Below are 16,856 nucleotides of genomic sequence, written 5' to 3'. Positions count from 1 at the left end.
GGATTCGAACAAAATGATTGGTTCATTTGTACCTCGTGATTAGGGACTTTCCCAATATGCAATTTTTCCATGGAGGTGTAATGGAAAGAACTGCGACACGAGCGAATAATTGGAATTTCAGAATTCCGTTGAAAACAATAGGGAGTATTTGTGTTCCTAACAATTTTCATGGGGGAGAATGAAGATTATTAACGCCCATAATTGTAATAACCACGTCATAAACATGAGCAAGAGAGTGAAAACAAAACCAAAAGTAAGAGCCAATGTAGGAACTGGGATGACGCGGAAAAATGTCGACGATAAGGAGAGTGCGGACCGTATTGCTGCAGCGGAGGCTATGTCGTGTCTTTCTTCTACACCCTTCATTCTGCCGTCCTCTTCGGACGCCATTGTCAAAGCTGTGACGGACCAGAGACTAGAGACCATGGGTGACACTGCCTCAAATCAAGACATGATCATGACTGTCTCAAAAAGGGGAAAATCTAAACAGCGCCGAGGGGGTAAGCGATCTCCAGTAAAAACACAGCAGACGAACTCTGATATAACGGAGAATAATGTTACTGTAAGTCAGAACTCTAACCCATCCGGTACAATTTCCAATGACTCATGTAAACCTAGTACATCCCATCAGAATGTTATTAATTTTGAAAGTGTCAATACAGCATCAATATCACAAGCATCATTGATTGCACAGCAGTTAAGTAATCTTGTAAAGATACAGAAAGAAAAACAAGAGAAAGCTGATGCAATGCCATCACATTCCAACATCAAGTTTTCCCTTCAACAAATGTTAGAGTTGAAAAGGACCCAAAGTCAGGACCATTCACAAAGTTCAACAAACTCTGTGCTAAAACTTCCCCTAACAGTGTCCACAACAGAGAGTAATATAGCAAGAGACATGGCTAGCCCAAGCTCTGTTACAAGTAGTGAAAGCATAGAGCTGCCCCAGACCACAGTTGACCACATTCTGAACTCCAATAAATACGACACCCCAGAAGCCTCCCTACCCCTGAAGAAAAGGCGGTTACAAACCTACAAAGATGGAGAGGTCCCAGCCACTGAAAGTGGTTTACCATCGCAGAAAATGGTCGACCTAACCACTGACAAACAGGACCAAAACAAGGATCATAACAGGAAACAGCAGGGTAATGATAATTCATCCATTCCAATTTTGTTATAAAATCTCTTTCAAGGATCAACACCTCTTCCTTATGTTGATAAAATCTGTATACTTTTTTAAACCATTTAGTAACAGTTCATTTATTTCTGGGTAGAGCCACTGAATTGAGAAGTACCGTATACATCACAAGTTTTATTGAATTGAAAAATTGCGATGCTTTGCCTCAATATCAAAAGAAATTGCAAGCTGTTAAAAGATTTACACATAATTTTATCTGGACACAGACTGGAGGCATTGAACCTCCCATCAGCTGAGTGCTAGTGTATTGATTGCTGTTATACTGATCAATAAAAGCTGCAGTCTAATAAATAAGTATAGAAAACCTATACATGGCAAATGCCCAAAAATAGCATATGGTCTGAAGGGGTTGGTTGTGTATGTTTCACCTGAACCATAAGGTTTTCCTGCCCAATATCTAACACTTGAACCTTGAAAAGTACTGCAGTATCTTTGTTTTAATAAAGATTGCATTTAAGGCCACCATTAAGAAATGGAAGAGGTCCATATTTGTGATTAGTTTATCATGCAAGATGGGTTTACCAGGTATTGTGATAAACATGATAAACTGCCTTAAGTGATATGACCAATTAATTACAATCAAGTCTTCTTTTCTTCCTAATTGCCAAGTTATACAACTAAATAAACTTTTTGTAGGTAAAACTTAAGGGAAGTCCCAAACTGCCTTTGTAAAATTGTCATTTTAGAAAACTGAATGTGTTCATGAGAAAATTAATTATACATGTTTATGCTGCCTTATTGGTCAAAGCATTCATGAATAAATGCATTATTTTTATCTTTATTGCACCATATATTGTGATACACTGATGATTGGATATTGTAATGTTAGATTTTATTCATGAAAATTTTAATAACTATCATTTTATAACCTACATAGTCTTGGAAATGAGTTGTCTCGTTCTCTGATTTATATTGACTTTGATTCTCTTCTAGTGGACACCTCTAAGACTGGGTCCTCGGGTATGTTTGTGAATCCTCAGATGAGTCTAATGCTACTGAACGAGATCCAAATGGCCCTCCACCAAGACGAGGATGGGGACTTGTAAGAAAATCTTTCTGTCATTCCATGAAACATGTCAGGCCATCCTTAAAAAAATGTTTGTTTGGAATTGCCACCTGAGGTTTCTAGACCCAGGACGGAGGGAGGAATTTTTATTTTTCTAAATTGAAGTTTAACTAATCAAAAATTGGTTAAAGAATAAAAATCTCCACATTATTAAAAAAGGTCATTATTTTTTGTTAATAAAATTTTATTACCCATGTAAGCGGGGGTATTTCATTGAGGCGGGAAGCAATTCCAAACAAACAATAATTTTATTTTGGTCTAATACAAAAAACAATTAACGACAACCTGTATATAATGTTACATTGCAGTTCCTTCTAAATATACACCTTTACATAGACTTGCAGTATATGCACACTTGAGGAAGGACAATTTATTCTAGCTGTGTAGTCGGATATGTTGTGTTATGTGTGAAAGTCATGTGGTCGTGGACACTAGCTGATAAACTTTTATCTCGGGACCAGTAAACCAAAATTTACGAGAACCATGCTACATGTAATTTTAGAGGATAACACCTGATAATGAATAAATCACCATGTAGTGGGATTTGTACAGGTGTTCTATTTATAGGCAGCATTTCAATATTCAATAGACACTCAAATCTTATGCAAACTTCGTTGAGTTAAATCGCTATTGAATTCAAAGTGCATTTAAAAAAGCTATTACAGTAGTTGGAAAAACCAGATATGGATGATAGATTATTTATGAATTGCTGACTACCGTGGGATTTACCTGTAGACTGAGCAGTAAATGAACACATTGAATGACCTACATAATGTTCTCTGTTTCTATTTGCATAGTACACTTATTTTTCAGTTTTTTTTGGAATGCCCTGGTTAATCTCGAAAGCTGAAATTTGCAATGAAAATGTTTATATATGGTCTACATGTATAATTCACAGTGATCACATATTGTTTGTGCTTCTCTGAGCCCAAAGTTTTTCTGATCAAAATTTTGAATGTTGTCTGTCAGTACTTTTCACATTTTTCTCATCTTCTCCAAAATCAATGGGCTTATTTTTACCAAACTAGGCTTGAAGCATCCCTAGGTCAAGTGAATATTTTAGGTTTGCCTCCTTCTAAAGCGGGGGGGGTTTAGGGAATACCCCCGGTAATAAACATATGGCGGATTGTTTTAAACATTTTCTTTTAAAGCAGATAAGCTAGCAAGGGGCCTCAATTGAATTTTAAAGTTCAGAATGTGAATGAAATTATTTGAAGAGGTCTAGAAAAAAACAAAGGTTTCAATTTTACAACAACAAAAATTGTAAAGAAAATAAAGGCCCTTGAGTTGTGAAATAAACATATATTACCAATTTATGCTAAAAAAGAAAATTTTCAAGGAGACCAAATGGAAGTAAGGGTCTCCATTTTGCAGGGAAATAAATTCTTTTGAAGATAGTGGTAATCTAAATATAATTTGTGAAAATGATTTGGATGCAAGATAAATTGATTTAAAAAAAAGTCTTTTTATTTATCTACTTAAATGAGAGGAATATCATTGTTTAGAAAAGGGATTCTCCTATTTTACACTTGCATATAAAGACTTCGAAGAATTCCTCTGAAGAAATTGGATTTTGATGCTTGTATGATTGATAGAATTATTGGTAGAGGAAAGCTATTTGAAGAAGTTTCAGGGTTTTTCATACCATACTAGTAACTCTCAATCTTTTTGACAGGTATGGCTGAGAAAATGACTTTTAAATTAATGAAGCAATCGACCATGAAGACATTATAAGTTTTTCGTAGCCTGACTTGCATAGGTTTGGAAGGGGCCAAAAATGGAATTCATAATTTATCATAGATGTATACAAGAGAAAAAAAAAGTTTCTCCTGATATTGTAAGCTAATTGGGTCAGAGCTAGATTTGTATGTTAAGATTATCACAGTGTTGTTCCGGTGAGCAATGTGGCCTATTGGCCTTTTGTAAATCAAAAAAACCCTAAACGCAAACACAAATTTTTTTGCAAAAAAAATCATAAAACAAAACTTTGATGTATGAATATTTTGTGTTGGCTTATTGTTTATAATGAAAACCAAAGGATCACAGTACCTATAAAAACAATGATTGTATAAATTTAATCATTTTAGACACACATTAAAACTGCTGGGAGTAGAGCCTTGCAGATGTACATTTTGTAACTTACAATTCCTTGTATAGTAGCCCTATTAGTTAGACATTCTGCAAAAAAGATTTAAACATTATTAACTAATCAGAATTCAACAGAAACTTAAAAAAAAAAATTGTTATGATTTTTTCAATGTATAACATGCTGTTAAAGTTTGAGAATTCATCTCATTGTTTGCTTTCACAGGCCTTTACATATTGCTGTGGCACAGGAAAACATCGTGATGGTCCAGAAATTTGTTCATCTAATGACAATATCCGGTAAAAATGTGGACAAATACAACAAATCACTACAGGTAGGTTATGCAGAGACGTGCATTGTAGATTATCTTTTAGCTACAATAATGTAGCCCTCTCCGATTTTTTATATCTGATGTTTACTGGAGAGTAGCCCTCTCCCCCAAAAAAATAATCAGGAGAGGACTACATTATTGCAGCTAATTAACTTTGTGTAATTTATTATAATAAATGAATGGAGAGTTCTTTATACAGTTGACGTTGCATACTGTCGTTGTTTATTATGGATGTACTTTTGAATATTTTACTTAGCTTCTTTTGTGGAATTAATGGTCAAATACTAATTGATTTTGACTTGTATTCACCGTGTGTGTTTTTAAACATCATGAATATTTCAGCGTCATGATTCTTCTATAAAGTCCTGAATAGAGGCTGAAACTGTACATTATGATGCAAGTACATGTAATAAAAAATCTTTTTGGTATCCAGACCAGCCCACCAGTAAACATTAGCTACGATTTTTTAGTCATTTCTACATTTCTAAAGCCCCATGGTTCTTGCTTTTAAGATTTTCGCCATTGTTTAGGACGTTTAATGAAATTTTATCTTAAGATACTACTTTTTGAAAATGCATTTCCTATTTGCATCAAAAGAGATTCCAAAATATATACAGGAGACTGCTGGAAGCATTTTACCCATGATGCCAATATAAAGTTAATCAGCTACCAATATATATGGTGTGCTGAATATGTTAAGTCAAATTAAACAGTACTTGTATCAATTATTAGACTTATCTCCCTTTCTCCAGATCTAGTGATATTTTTATCATTTTCCCAATTTTTATATACCCCTACATGAAGGTGATAATTTTCTTCTGACAAATGATATGCAGTGAACTGAAAAACAATGTCATCTTAATAAATATCACTTTTTAATTTTGCCATGCAGATCAGTTCTTTTACAGGCACATCAACTGTGAACTTTACCTCTCTGTTTTTCAGACTCCTCTACACCTGGCCGTGGAGCTGCAGTTTGACCAGGCGGTGTCCGTCCTCCTGATGGCTGGAGCCAACCCCTCACTGGTCAACAACGAGGGTGACAGTGCAGTTCATCTAGCCGTGAAACACAACACTATCAATAACCTAGCACTCATGCTCATCAAAAGTCAGCACAAGGCAGATATCAATGCCAGGAATTTTGAAGGTATTGTCTCAATGTACATTGAGTTTTCTCTCTATTTTATAAATATTACTGATGGAATGATGATGATGATAAATAATGGTGATGATGATGAAGACAACAAAAAATAGTAATAATTTTGCAGCTTAAAGATACTACACTTTTTCTCCATGATATTACAATATTTTAAAACCTGTTAAAAATTAATCAAGCTGTAGACACATCTGTGTAATCAAAATGGTGTTAAAAATAAAAAAAATATGTAAACTTAAGCTCCACCCTAAGGTCTTACATGGTACACTCCCAATGACATTTCAGATGTCACGTTTACATGTATTCCACAGATATTTTATTAAAGATTTGAATAAGACAAATTAATATTTTTTAATTTGAGTATCCATTGTAATATGAGTACATTATAATACATAGATACTGCTTATACTTAAAATCTATAATAAATTTGAAAGATTAGGTCAAATATGTACCAAGTACAAGAGTTTTAAAAGAGGAATGTGCCGAGCAAAAGCTTCAATTCTTCAATTAATTCTTCACTGTCTGCACAATTTGTTAGACTTGAGCTAGTGACTTCATATTAAATACTAGTATGACAGTACCATACACGTTTGAAAACACGAAACTGATTATATTGGGATAAACAGGATGTGAGACAATATTACAATTACAGTGAAATTTGTCACTTGTATCTTGTATTTCTGTATGGGGAAATACAAGATCTAAAAAAAATTGCGCAAGCACTGATACATATTATGTTTCTTTAACAGGTTTAGCCCCACTTCATTTGGCTGTTATTAAAAACCAGATAGAAATGGTGAAGGTTCTGATAAGGTGTGGTGCTGATATCAATATTCAGGTGAGAGAACTCATAAACAGGGAGTGGGCTTGAACAGCTGGTAGAGGTATATTTTCATTCAGGATCAGGATTTCCTGAACCTGAGGATTTCCTGAACCTGAGTGAATTTATTGTAAGAAGACCTTAATTGCTATTATTTAGTTCAACAAACAGTTCTGTGATCATGCAATATGGTGCATCTATTTGATTATGATTTTTTAGGAAGATTTACAATAAAGTTGGTTGATTTTACTGAGTAAAATCTTGTAGTTGCCATATACATGTACAATACAACATGTATACCAATATACAACATAAAAAAGTCTGGGGGAATCTTGCATTGTTTGCAAATGCATTATTGCATTAATGAAATTTGGAATGCTTTCAAAATTATTGACCACAAATTTCATCTATTATTACAAAGTATGCATTTGTGATAAACTTATTACAATTCTTCTTTTAGGATGGCAAGAGTGGGAGGACGCCATTGTTTCATGCTGTTGAGGGTAATCAGTTAGCTTTAGTCATGCTGTTCAGGCAATGCAATGCCAACCTGGAGCTGACTAACTATGCAGGCATCACTGCTTTAATGGCTGCCCAGGCCAAGGGTTTCTCTGAGGCCAGCTCTGTGTTAATGGTGGGCCTGGACCCCAAGGCCATCATAGAACACAAGGAGAAAGAGAAGATGATGATGCCCAATAAAAAGGTAACAGGCACTGAACTATATTATATGAACTACTTTATAATGTCAAGATTATTACACTTGGCAGAGGTTATTGGATTAGTACCCTCATAAATTTATACAATTATTCTAGTCTTGCCAGGATAGATTTCTATTTAATTTAAAGTCTTAGAATAAAGAGCAATACCATTAGGTAGGGCTTTATGGGTTCATTGGATTGTAGAACTAGTAAGACAATCTTTACATAATGTGCATTTAGAATCATGCATAAAAGCGATGTTTTTCTTTTACATAAAACCCATTAGTACTAGTGCTTCATATACATGCAAAAATACTTTATGGTCTCCCTGAGTTTAAGTCATATTCATATTATTACATATGAACAATATGCCTTATGAATCAGAAAGCTGACTGAATGTTAAGATAAAACCATGAACTTTGTAAACAATGAAGTAATTAAACTGTTCTATCTATTGATAGATGCCAATACCAAGGATTCCTAGTAAAGCTCATTTGATTGTACCTGTTAATCAAAGAGGCATTAAAAAGGAAAGCAACAGTGAAAATGAAACCAGTTCACAAGGAAATAGTCAAGAGAGTGAAGATGTCAAGCAGAGGATGGAGGAAAAAACTGATACTCAGCAACTGTATGAAAGAGCTGTCATGGAATTTAAAATGAAAAGAGAAATTCAGGACAGTGAAGTGGGGGCATTAGAAATTGACCGTAAAGAAATTGTGGAACAGAAACCTCTTCAGTTAACAGTAAATCTTCCAGTGAAAAAAGAAAAACAAAAGCGAAACAAGCAAAAGAAATTAAAGAAAGAAATTAAGCAGGACAGTGATATAGAGATTTCTTCTGAGGTAGTTGTTCAAACTGTCCCTCACAAAGGGCCTGTGAACTCTGTGGTGGAGAATTCAGAGTGTAAAACTACTTTAGAATCCATGAATAACACTTCTAAAACTGTTCCAGTAAGTGGTACTAATGCTGCTAAACCAGTGAGCACAGCAGAGAATGTGACTAGCATCAATGCTAGGACAGCATCCCTACTGGCAGCCCACCTCAAAAGCATGAAGAATGCACTGACTAGCAGCAAACATGGTTCCTCGTTCCCACTAAATCTATCCTGTGATGGAAAGGAGACTGTCAACTTTGAAACAACGAGTACGACGTTATCCAATGGATCCTAGCATGATTTTGTCATGTTACTTGACACTTTAGTTGTTATGAATATGAATTGTGAGGTTATGTATTGGTTACTTGCAACATATGTAACACATTGTAGTTCTCTATTCGATGTGCTGTTTACCTGTAAAAATGACTTAGAATGTGTTGAAACCAGAATTTGGGGAAAATTTTAAAGCTTGATGTGTCATGGTTAGAATTCCAAGTTGTTTCAGCTCTGACTTGATTTCTACTTACTTAGCTCAGGTTTTAGATTCAATTTCCCAGTGCCTATTCTTAAAAAGCACATTTTACATCAAATATAAAGCCAGAAAATTCAAGAAGTTTTTGTAAAATTCAAACAAAAACTATGTATCTTAAGTATCAAAAATAGCTTTATTACTGGTAAGTATATTTATGTAGTTTTAACATAAGTATACAACGACAGAGATCCCAATACCTTTTACCCAATGCTTCAGTTGCTTAACTGTGCATTTGCTGTCATTTGATAGGTATAATATTTGTTAGCCTTTGCAATTTGCATATTATTTTCAAGTAAGATCTACTGAGATGCCTTGCATTTATTTATGAATCAAATGAATTCAATTTTTGTCTTTGTTATGAAAGTTATATATCTCCCAGGATACATTTTTCTTTTATGGAAATTTTACTGACATACCCAAAAACTACCCAATTTATAACCAAACAATTCATGAATCAATAATCATATTGAAGTTGAATAGATTTGATATTTTATAATATGTAAGATTTTTGTGTAACTTCAGTAATAGATAAGATGAACAAGTTGTTAACATTTGCATATATGGGTTGTAGATCTATAGGGCATTACTGAAAATGAATTCTTGGTGCATGCATTTAGTTAGTTGCTTAATTAATAAAATTGGGGAATTGATTAAGATTTCAACTTTGTAACTGCCAGGAACTCTTTATTTGGTATAACCTTTTTGTTTACTTCTGATTCTGTACATAAGTAATTTTAAAGGTCATAAAATTTATTAAAATATGTTTTGTTATTCTCAATTCTTGCTTTCATGTCTAGGTACTTCAGATCAAAATATTTTTGCATGCTTAATTAAAATAAGTAAAAAAAACAAGCTACCAATGAAATAAATGTTTGTAAAATTAAATAAATATAACTAGATAGACATTTATATGCCTTGGAGAGCCCGTTTGTAGATTTTATGTACTTGAGGTACTAATGGTGCCTTTTTTAGTTCAATTAGAAGAGGCCCATGGGCCACATCACTCACAGGAACAACACCTTAGGATATAGGTTACAGAACAACATTAGTTCAAACATTTTAAAAGGCAAAGTGTATGGTGCAGTGATAGAACAAAGGGTACTATCGCCGCACTCGACTTGTCTCGATCCCATGTCTTTCGCTACTAACTTTGAGACAGGATCCCTTGTGGCAGTCAATGAAGGCGCCAGAAGGTTCCCCTTTGTGTATACAGCGTAAGCATCGAACATGAGTTTTGCTCTGAACCATTAGATTGATGCTGACGATATCTCGATATGATTAAGATATTCTCTGCTAGACCAACCGACCTGTAAAGACATGAACAATACCATAAGGGATGTCGGGTTGGAGCCCGTTCGAGACAGTCTTCGGCTTACATTGTAAAGTAGAACCTGGTTTTTTTGTCCAGCAATCAGCAGATTAGGACTCTTGCATAGAAACAGCCCATCCCTTGTCGCATTAGATAATACTTAAAGATATTGTAAATAAATTAAGCTTTTCACCATGTTCTATTCATATGAATGCCGAACTTCTTGAAAACGATGTCCTTTTTCGGTGTTGTTGGCATGTCGATGTAAAGAAAAGTTCTCAAACAGACGACTTTACTTGTTACCTTCCCCCATATTCACACGTTTCGAGGGAATAATCGTATTTACATTGTAAACCATATTCTTGAAAACTGTTTTTCACACAAATTAAAAACTTGTCCTTCCAAAGTTGTTCGGCTCTAATGTACACTGTACGAGGATAGAAAAGATATCATAGACAGTGAGGCTACTGGTGTAAAGGTGATGAAAATGCTGCAGCGAATAAATGTCATCAGTTACAGGGTATAAAGGGTACATCATTATATCTGGTATCTCTTAACAAAATGCCGTAAAATTTCTCCCCTTTCAAAAAACACACGCTTTGCTGTTTAAAAACATTCTGCTTCTGCTTTCGGATGTGTTTCTATACCACTGCGCAACAATATACATTTATTGCATGATGGTGAGGGAAATATGAAGATTTGATGTTTTCATACATTCGAATCAAATATAGTAAAATTGATTTTTGTAGCATAAAGAGAATTCAAATGATTAAATATTTTGATTTCATCATATTTGTCAACCTCCTATGCTCATTTTGGCTTTATACCTTTGGGATGAAAAAACCCGAGATTTCCGAAGAGGTGAGCCATGATATTTATTCCCCGGAAGACAAGACGATTTGTCGCCCGGTCACGTGATTGTCTAGAACCAATCAGATGTTGCGGTATATAGAATAATCATATTGAGGTATAATAATATTTGTTGTTTGATACAGATAATCACAAATAGCCTGGAAATTCTTTTTTTGTTCCAATTAACTTTGAAATGATTTAGCACTGGCTCGGACAGTTGCATCAACATCACAGGGTAGTCCACCAAGGTCCACCAATCCTTGCTTAATCCTTACTTTATTTTGCAGCAACTGCTCAAGACACATGCTTTACAACTCTGCTAATACTATATTGAGAGTCGAGGAATAAATCTTCATTGACTCGGCAAATATATATAGAATCTTACAGGGAATGAAGTGATTAAACGACACTTGGTTTATGTTGGCTTTATTTAAGGAATCCCCTGGCATAGTTAGACTATTTGCAACATTGTAATTTAGATATCGAGTTAAAAAACTGAATTCAAACATTCGTTGTCGACGGATGTAGTCATTGTTAACTAGTAAGAACGAATGATAGATTGAGAAGAGTGAGATGACAGGTTTATTTTCAATTAAAATTCTAAGTTTGAATTTAGTGTTATTCCAATTTTTCACAGTACAGACAAGTTTATAGGAGCTCTATTTATAAGTATCTTAATCAAAATTGCTGTTGCAATGATGTATTATAATACATCGCATTTGGATCTTTGTTACTGTAACTTTGGATTAAAGACACGAGACGAGCCTTTTTTAACCAAAAGAGAATGGAGATCTCTCGCTTTGTGACAATTGGTTCAGTGAACATAGGTGATGGGCCCGGATCCCGAAGGTTGCTGGTTCAAACCCAGCTGTGATCACTTGATGTTGTGTGCTGTGCCCCCATATAAGGCACTTCATCTACACTGGCTCAGTCCCTCCGGCTAAAATTGGGAATCTGCTTACATGTATGCTGGGAGTTAACCTGCGATGGAATGATGTCCCATCCAGAGGGCAGTCAATGTGTCTCAACCGCTTAGCACTACAAAAACCAGGGGAAAGCACCAGCCCTACGCGTCTTCATGATTTAACTTGTACCTTCAATCTCACTTTTAACTCGACAACTAACATTAATTAAAACCTAGTTTCACGTTCAGTCTGTTCGCTCCCATCATTATTGGTATTAATGGATAATAAATGCTTTAGTTCAGCATTGTAAAGATTTAGTTGAAAATGAGCAAATGGTTAATTTTTAACTCAAATCATGATCACGCCCTTTTAATTCAGCTAGTACGAAACACCTGTTAAATTTTTTATGTAATATTTTCTCAAGTAACGGCATGATTCATCTGTTTATTAATCTTTTTACAATTTAGCATCCTATCATATAAAATTGTGTAACGTTAGTCTGTTTTATAGTAAACATCTGAAAGGACATGTCCACCAATAGTTATCATTTACATGTATCTTATACTCAAATGTTTATCATTTTGTCTTCACAAGCACAATGCTTACATTGGTCAATAATATTACATCAGAATTACCCCGAGTTACCAGTTAGACTAGAATTCAGTGTATTGGAATTTGTAAAAAGAGGCAACTCGGGTCGCTGTTCTGTAACACAGTGTACTGTGGAATCATCATTGTTCGCGGGGGACCAATGTTCGTGGCTTTCGTAGGTAATTCTTGCCCACGAACTTTCATCCCCACGAACCTATACACAATAATTTGTTTATTACATGTATTTATTCAAATTATCATGATAACATTACCAACGAAACTACGTCCCCACGAACCAAGAAAACTTTGGTTACCCACGAACATTGGCCCCTACGAATAAAAATGATTCCAGAGTAAGTTATAGAAATCGTGAGATGAGTACAATTACCAATTTTATTTTGTTATCATTATTCCAAAATCTTGTTTCATCAATTTCTTATTAAAAATAAATCGTCATGGGTGTTTTATTAGGAATTTCACACCCTAAGTAACACCTATATGAATACACCAACACGCAGAACCTCAAGAATCGTGACATATTGATATTTTTGTCGTGTGATCAATTTCAGTTTATTTCTCTCACAACCATAGAATTGTTCACGACGTACAAAACTAACGTTTTACAATATCATTGTAAAGGTAAGTAAATGGGGTGAACAATTAACAATTTGATTTATCGTTTCAAAGCGATTAGTACTGAGAGAAAAACAGTTACCTTTAGTTGAAAACTGACTACGTGAGTTACATAATATTTTACATTCAATAATAAAATGAAAACCATCGCCAATTCTGTTACAATTACATATGTTACAATATTTACATTTGCAAATATGTTTACTTATATAATAATATATGAAATTGCGAAAACGTTCAATTCTGTATATTTACCTTTGCAAATCCTTATATGGACGTATAGAATAGCGAAAACGTTCAATTCTGTGTGAACTTTTTAATGACGCTACAATAATTACCACATGAACTTATCGTTTGACGGTCGCATTATCTTAAACATAAAACACGGTTATGTTAATAAGTCTGAACAAATTACTTTTTTACCGGGATGTTTACCGGGATGTGAACTTGGTTGGTTCTGAGAAGTCCGTCATTATGTTACATTGGTTTGGTGTATCGAATTATCTGCAATGTTCAAAAGCCTTGGCAAATGCGAAAGAATATCATAAAAGGATGTACAGTTTTACATGTCTAAATGTATGAAGGTTATGTCTATGTTTATATGAAAATATTTCTAGAGTTTTAGCTGTTTATTTTCAGACTCTCATTGTTCTTAATAAAATGTTTATTAAAGATTCGATTCTGGCAGAAATGTTTATATCCGTATACCAAGAGATTTATATATTTTTTTTCTCTTTGCTAAATAGTGAACCCCTCACTTATTTTAAATTCCCATAGGAGAGGGGGTTCAAAATACTATGGCGGCGAAATATTGGCCCCTTCCTATCTTTGATAATATTACGCATCCCCTATCCAATTGCCGTCTGATTTGCTGTCTGTTACAGATGTTCGTTAATTGGAAGTTTTCCCTATTGATTGTTTCAAAATTTTCCTGGATAAAGTATAGTTTTAATGCAATCTCTCGAAAACTAAAAAAATAACCCATAAAAATCATTAATTTCATAAAAAAAATCACAAATTTTCTATAGTTTGTAAAGTAAACTGAATTCTTTATTGGAAGTTGTTCCATGTTACTTTGGGTGTGTTTAACTTTCAGCCATGAGTTGCATTATCTGTACAGTAAGTGGACATACTATTCATAGTCCTCTGCGTCTCCGCACACACTGGTTTGGTACAAACGAACTCTGGCGGAAGTTATACCCATTACTTGAACCAGAAATTACTCATTCTTTAATCACTCCTGAATAGAAGCCAACTCGCGTCAGTACTTTACAAAATGAACCTGCTATTTAGAATACCACACCAAGAAAATTAAAATCCGTAGCTATTTCATCAGGTAAACCATTATAAGTCAAAACATAATAGAATTTGGGTTGACGACCTCTAGAAAATACAACAATTTTCGTTTTAAAAATATTCACAGTAAGTTTCCACTTAACGGTATATATTACAATATTTATAAACTATAAATCATTTGCAGACTCAGCTAAAATTACAGTGTCGTCTGCATAAAAAAGGATAACATTTTCAAGAAAAAAACAATTCTTCTTCAATTCCCTTAGAACCAGTAATATAAATAAATAATATAAACATTGTGTCATGGTGTGGTAATTTTTCCTTTGATGTAACCAATCTTTAAATCGGACAGAAAACCTTCAAATGGCACAATTCCAATATACAATCACACCTAGTAGGCGGGGATTGGCTCTACAGTAACGTCCACAGTACTGTACAATAAGCTCTAAGCCACAAACATGAAATGAAACTTGATACATATTTTTTATTTCATACCTATGAACATATTTTGTATGTATGTAAAATATTTACCATATTTATTCCACTATTAAAAAGTTTATGCCAAATTCCTCCATACCGTATCAAAAGCTTGTCTAAAATCTACAAATGGATAATTTCTTTAATGAATAATTTCATTTTACTGTTTATATAAGTGTTTGTGTTAAAAACTGCAGAACAGAAATATTGTCACTAATTTGGTAAGAGCATAACAAAATCAGACAACAAACATCTCAAAAGGTTAGGTAGGAATTGCTGCTCTACTACAGTACCCATTTATCTTAACCATTATATCTAGAATCATTTTAACAAGAGCTTGGACTTTGGATAGTTGATGTCAAACAGCAATGTGGCGTAGGCTTGTCTATTTCATTGTAGGCCACTCAGCCATTGCTCTCTGAAATCAACAAGATTTGTCTGGCTTTTGAACTAAGACTACGCAATCGGTGTATACTGTGGTTTCACAAATTTTCGTTGAATTCCAGTTTTCGTGGATTTCGTTTTTAAGTTGATCCATGAAATTAAATGTTCATTGAAATGCAATTTCTATTAACATTTTGTATTGATGGGGGTCATTGGCCACGAATTTACATATCCTTGAAACTGTGATTTTCACTTTATCCACAAAAATTGATACCCTTGAATATTAATGAAACCACATTTTTTTGGTCCTTACATGCAAAAACTTTTTTATCAACATGCAAATTCAAAAATTACAACTTTTATGATTTTCTTTTACTGCCTTTTGGTTAATTCAAAAAATCAAATTGTATGTTATATATTTATTGCCACCCGGTTAATTAAAAAGAATTTAAACTTTCATTTACTGTAACTTAAGTTAGTTATAAATTAATAACAACTTGTATTTGTTATATTTACCGCCACCTGGTTAATTCAAAAATTGCACGATAGCGGTGTCTATTCAGATATTAGAGAATACCCGGACTTAGTGCTCAGATAACGAATGCACTCAGGATTCTTTCTCCAAAACAAATTAAAGCTGAATTCTGACGATGATCGAAATGCATCCCTGATAGCTTTTCTCCTATCTCTATTCAGAAAATCTAATAACAATCTTTTCACCAATTAAAGTTTATGTTCCATTTTACAGCTAAAAGTTTCACGAATTCCACTTTTGCACTGGCAGTCGCCCTTTATTTAAATCAAAGTCTTAACAATCTAGGAAGTTACTTCGTTTGAAAACACAACAACAAAAATGGTGGGAATATTTTATTCATTTCTTGAATAAATTATTTCTTTTTTTGTACTTGGTTTTCTTCCTTTATTAGAGTCAGGGAATTATTACCTTCTATTTCTGTTAAATATATCTGTAATGACCTGCCTATAGGGTTTTTTTTAATACGTGGAATTAAAACAGAGGGGAAAGCCGTCATGTTCATTCATAAAAAGAAAAGACGAACACATAGTGGCATTGACACCTTCTTATTTATTACTAAATAATGATGCACTTATTCTTACACAAGAGATATTGATTTTTTTTTTAAACGAAAAAGAATAACTTGAGGCTACTCGTAATAAGCCCTTAATTAACCTAAAACATAAAATTTATCATACTATGACAAAACCAGTGAATTTATAGCGGGAGAAAAAGGAAATAAAAACACTGCACTTGCAAACACTTGAAACAATAAAATTTATAATATGACTGAATAATTCCTAGCTCTCTGATTGGCTGGCTGGTATCCAACAATTTAGAAAACATAGAACGTTATATTCACCTGCACGTGACCTAGGAGGTCAATATTTGATATTTGCTACATCGGACTAAAAATAGATCGTCCAATGGATTATCGCGTTTCTCAATTTGTTCGGCTATGGCTTCAAACTAAAATTTTCAATTTTAATATGTCTGTGTCAATTCGTCGCCGAATCATATAAAAAATAATAATTGCTGTTTTTTTCTTCAAAAATCTTCCTATTTATCCCATAGTGATAAAATAAGGACACCCACTGTGGATCATCTTTGATCCACTTGCGCTATAATTTAAAC

General features: G+C 33.9%; 1 protein-coding gene across 1 annotated transcript; it reads left to right on the top strand.

Annotated features, from left to right (window-relative positions):
- The first annotated feature begins 45 nt into the window (after positions 1–45).
- On the top strand, positions 46–9,668 carry LOC128155926 (putative ankyrin repeat protein RBE_0220). The gene is made up of 7 exons (XM_052817813.1): positions 46–1,145; positions 2,132–2,240; positions 4,576–4,684; positions 5,627–5,828; positions 6,587–6,675; positions 7,118–7,360; positions 7,817–9,668. The coding sequence occupies exons 1-7, from the start codon at positions 179–181 to the stop codon at positions 8,522–8,524; spliced, it is 2,427 nt and encodes an 808-aa protein (XP_052673773.1). The 5' UTR covers positions 46–178; the 3' UTR covers positions 8,525–9,668.
- Positions 9,669–16,856: the final 7,188 nt, after the last annotated feature.

This window comes from Crassostrea angulata, chromosome 7, assembly GCF_025612915.1.
Source record: "Crassostrea angulata isolate pt1a10 chromosome 7, ASM2561291v2, whole genome shotgun sequence".
In the NCBI taxonomy this organism is placed as follows: Eukaryota; Metazoa; Mollusca; class Bivalvia; order Ostreida; family Ostreidae; genus Magallana; species Magallana angulata.
Note: the sequence above shows the minus strand (reverse complement) of the source record. Positions and strands in the feature narration are given on the sequence as shown.

Coding starts and splice junctions, on each gene's coding strand:
- LOC128155926 (XM_052817813.1), top strand. CDS start 179: ATGAAGATTATTAACGCCCATAATTGTAATAACCACGTCATAAACATG. Junction 2,241..4,575: donor CAAGACGAGGATGGGGACTT/GTAAGAAAATCT, acceptor TTGCTTTCACAG/GCCTTTACATATTGCTGTGG. Junction 4,685..5,626: donor AATACAACAAATCACTACAG/GTAGGTTATGCA, acceptor TCTGTTTTTCAG/ACTCCTCTACACCTGGCCGT.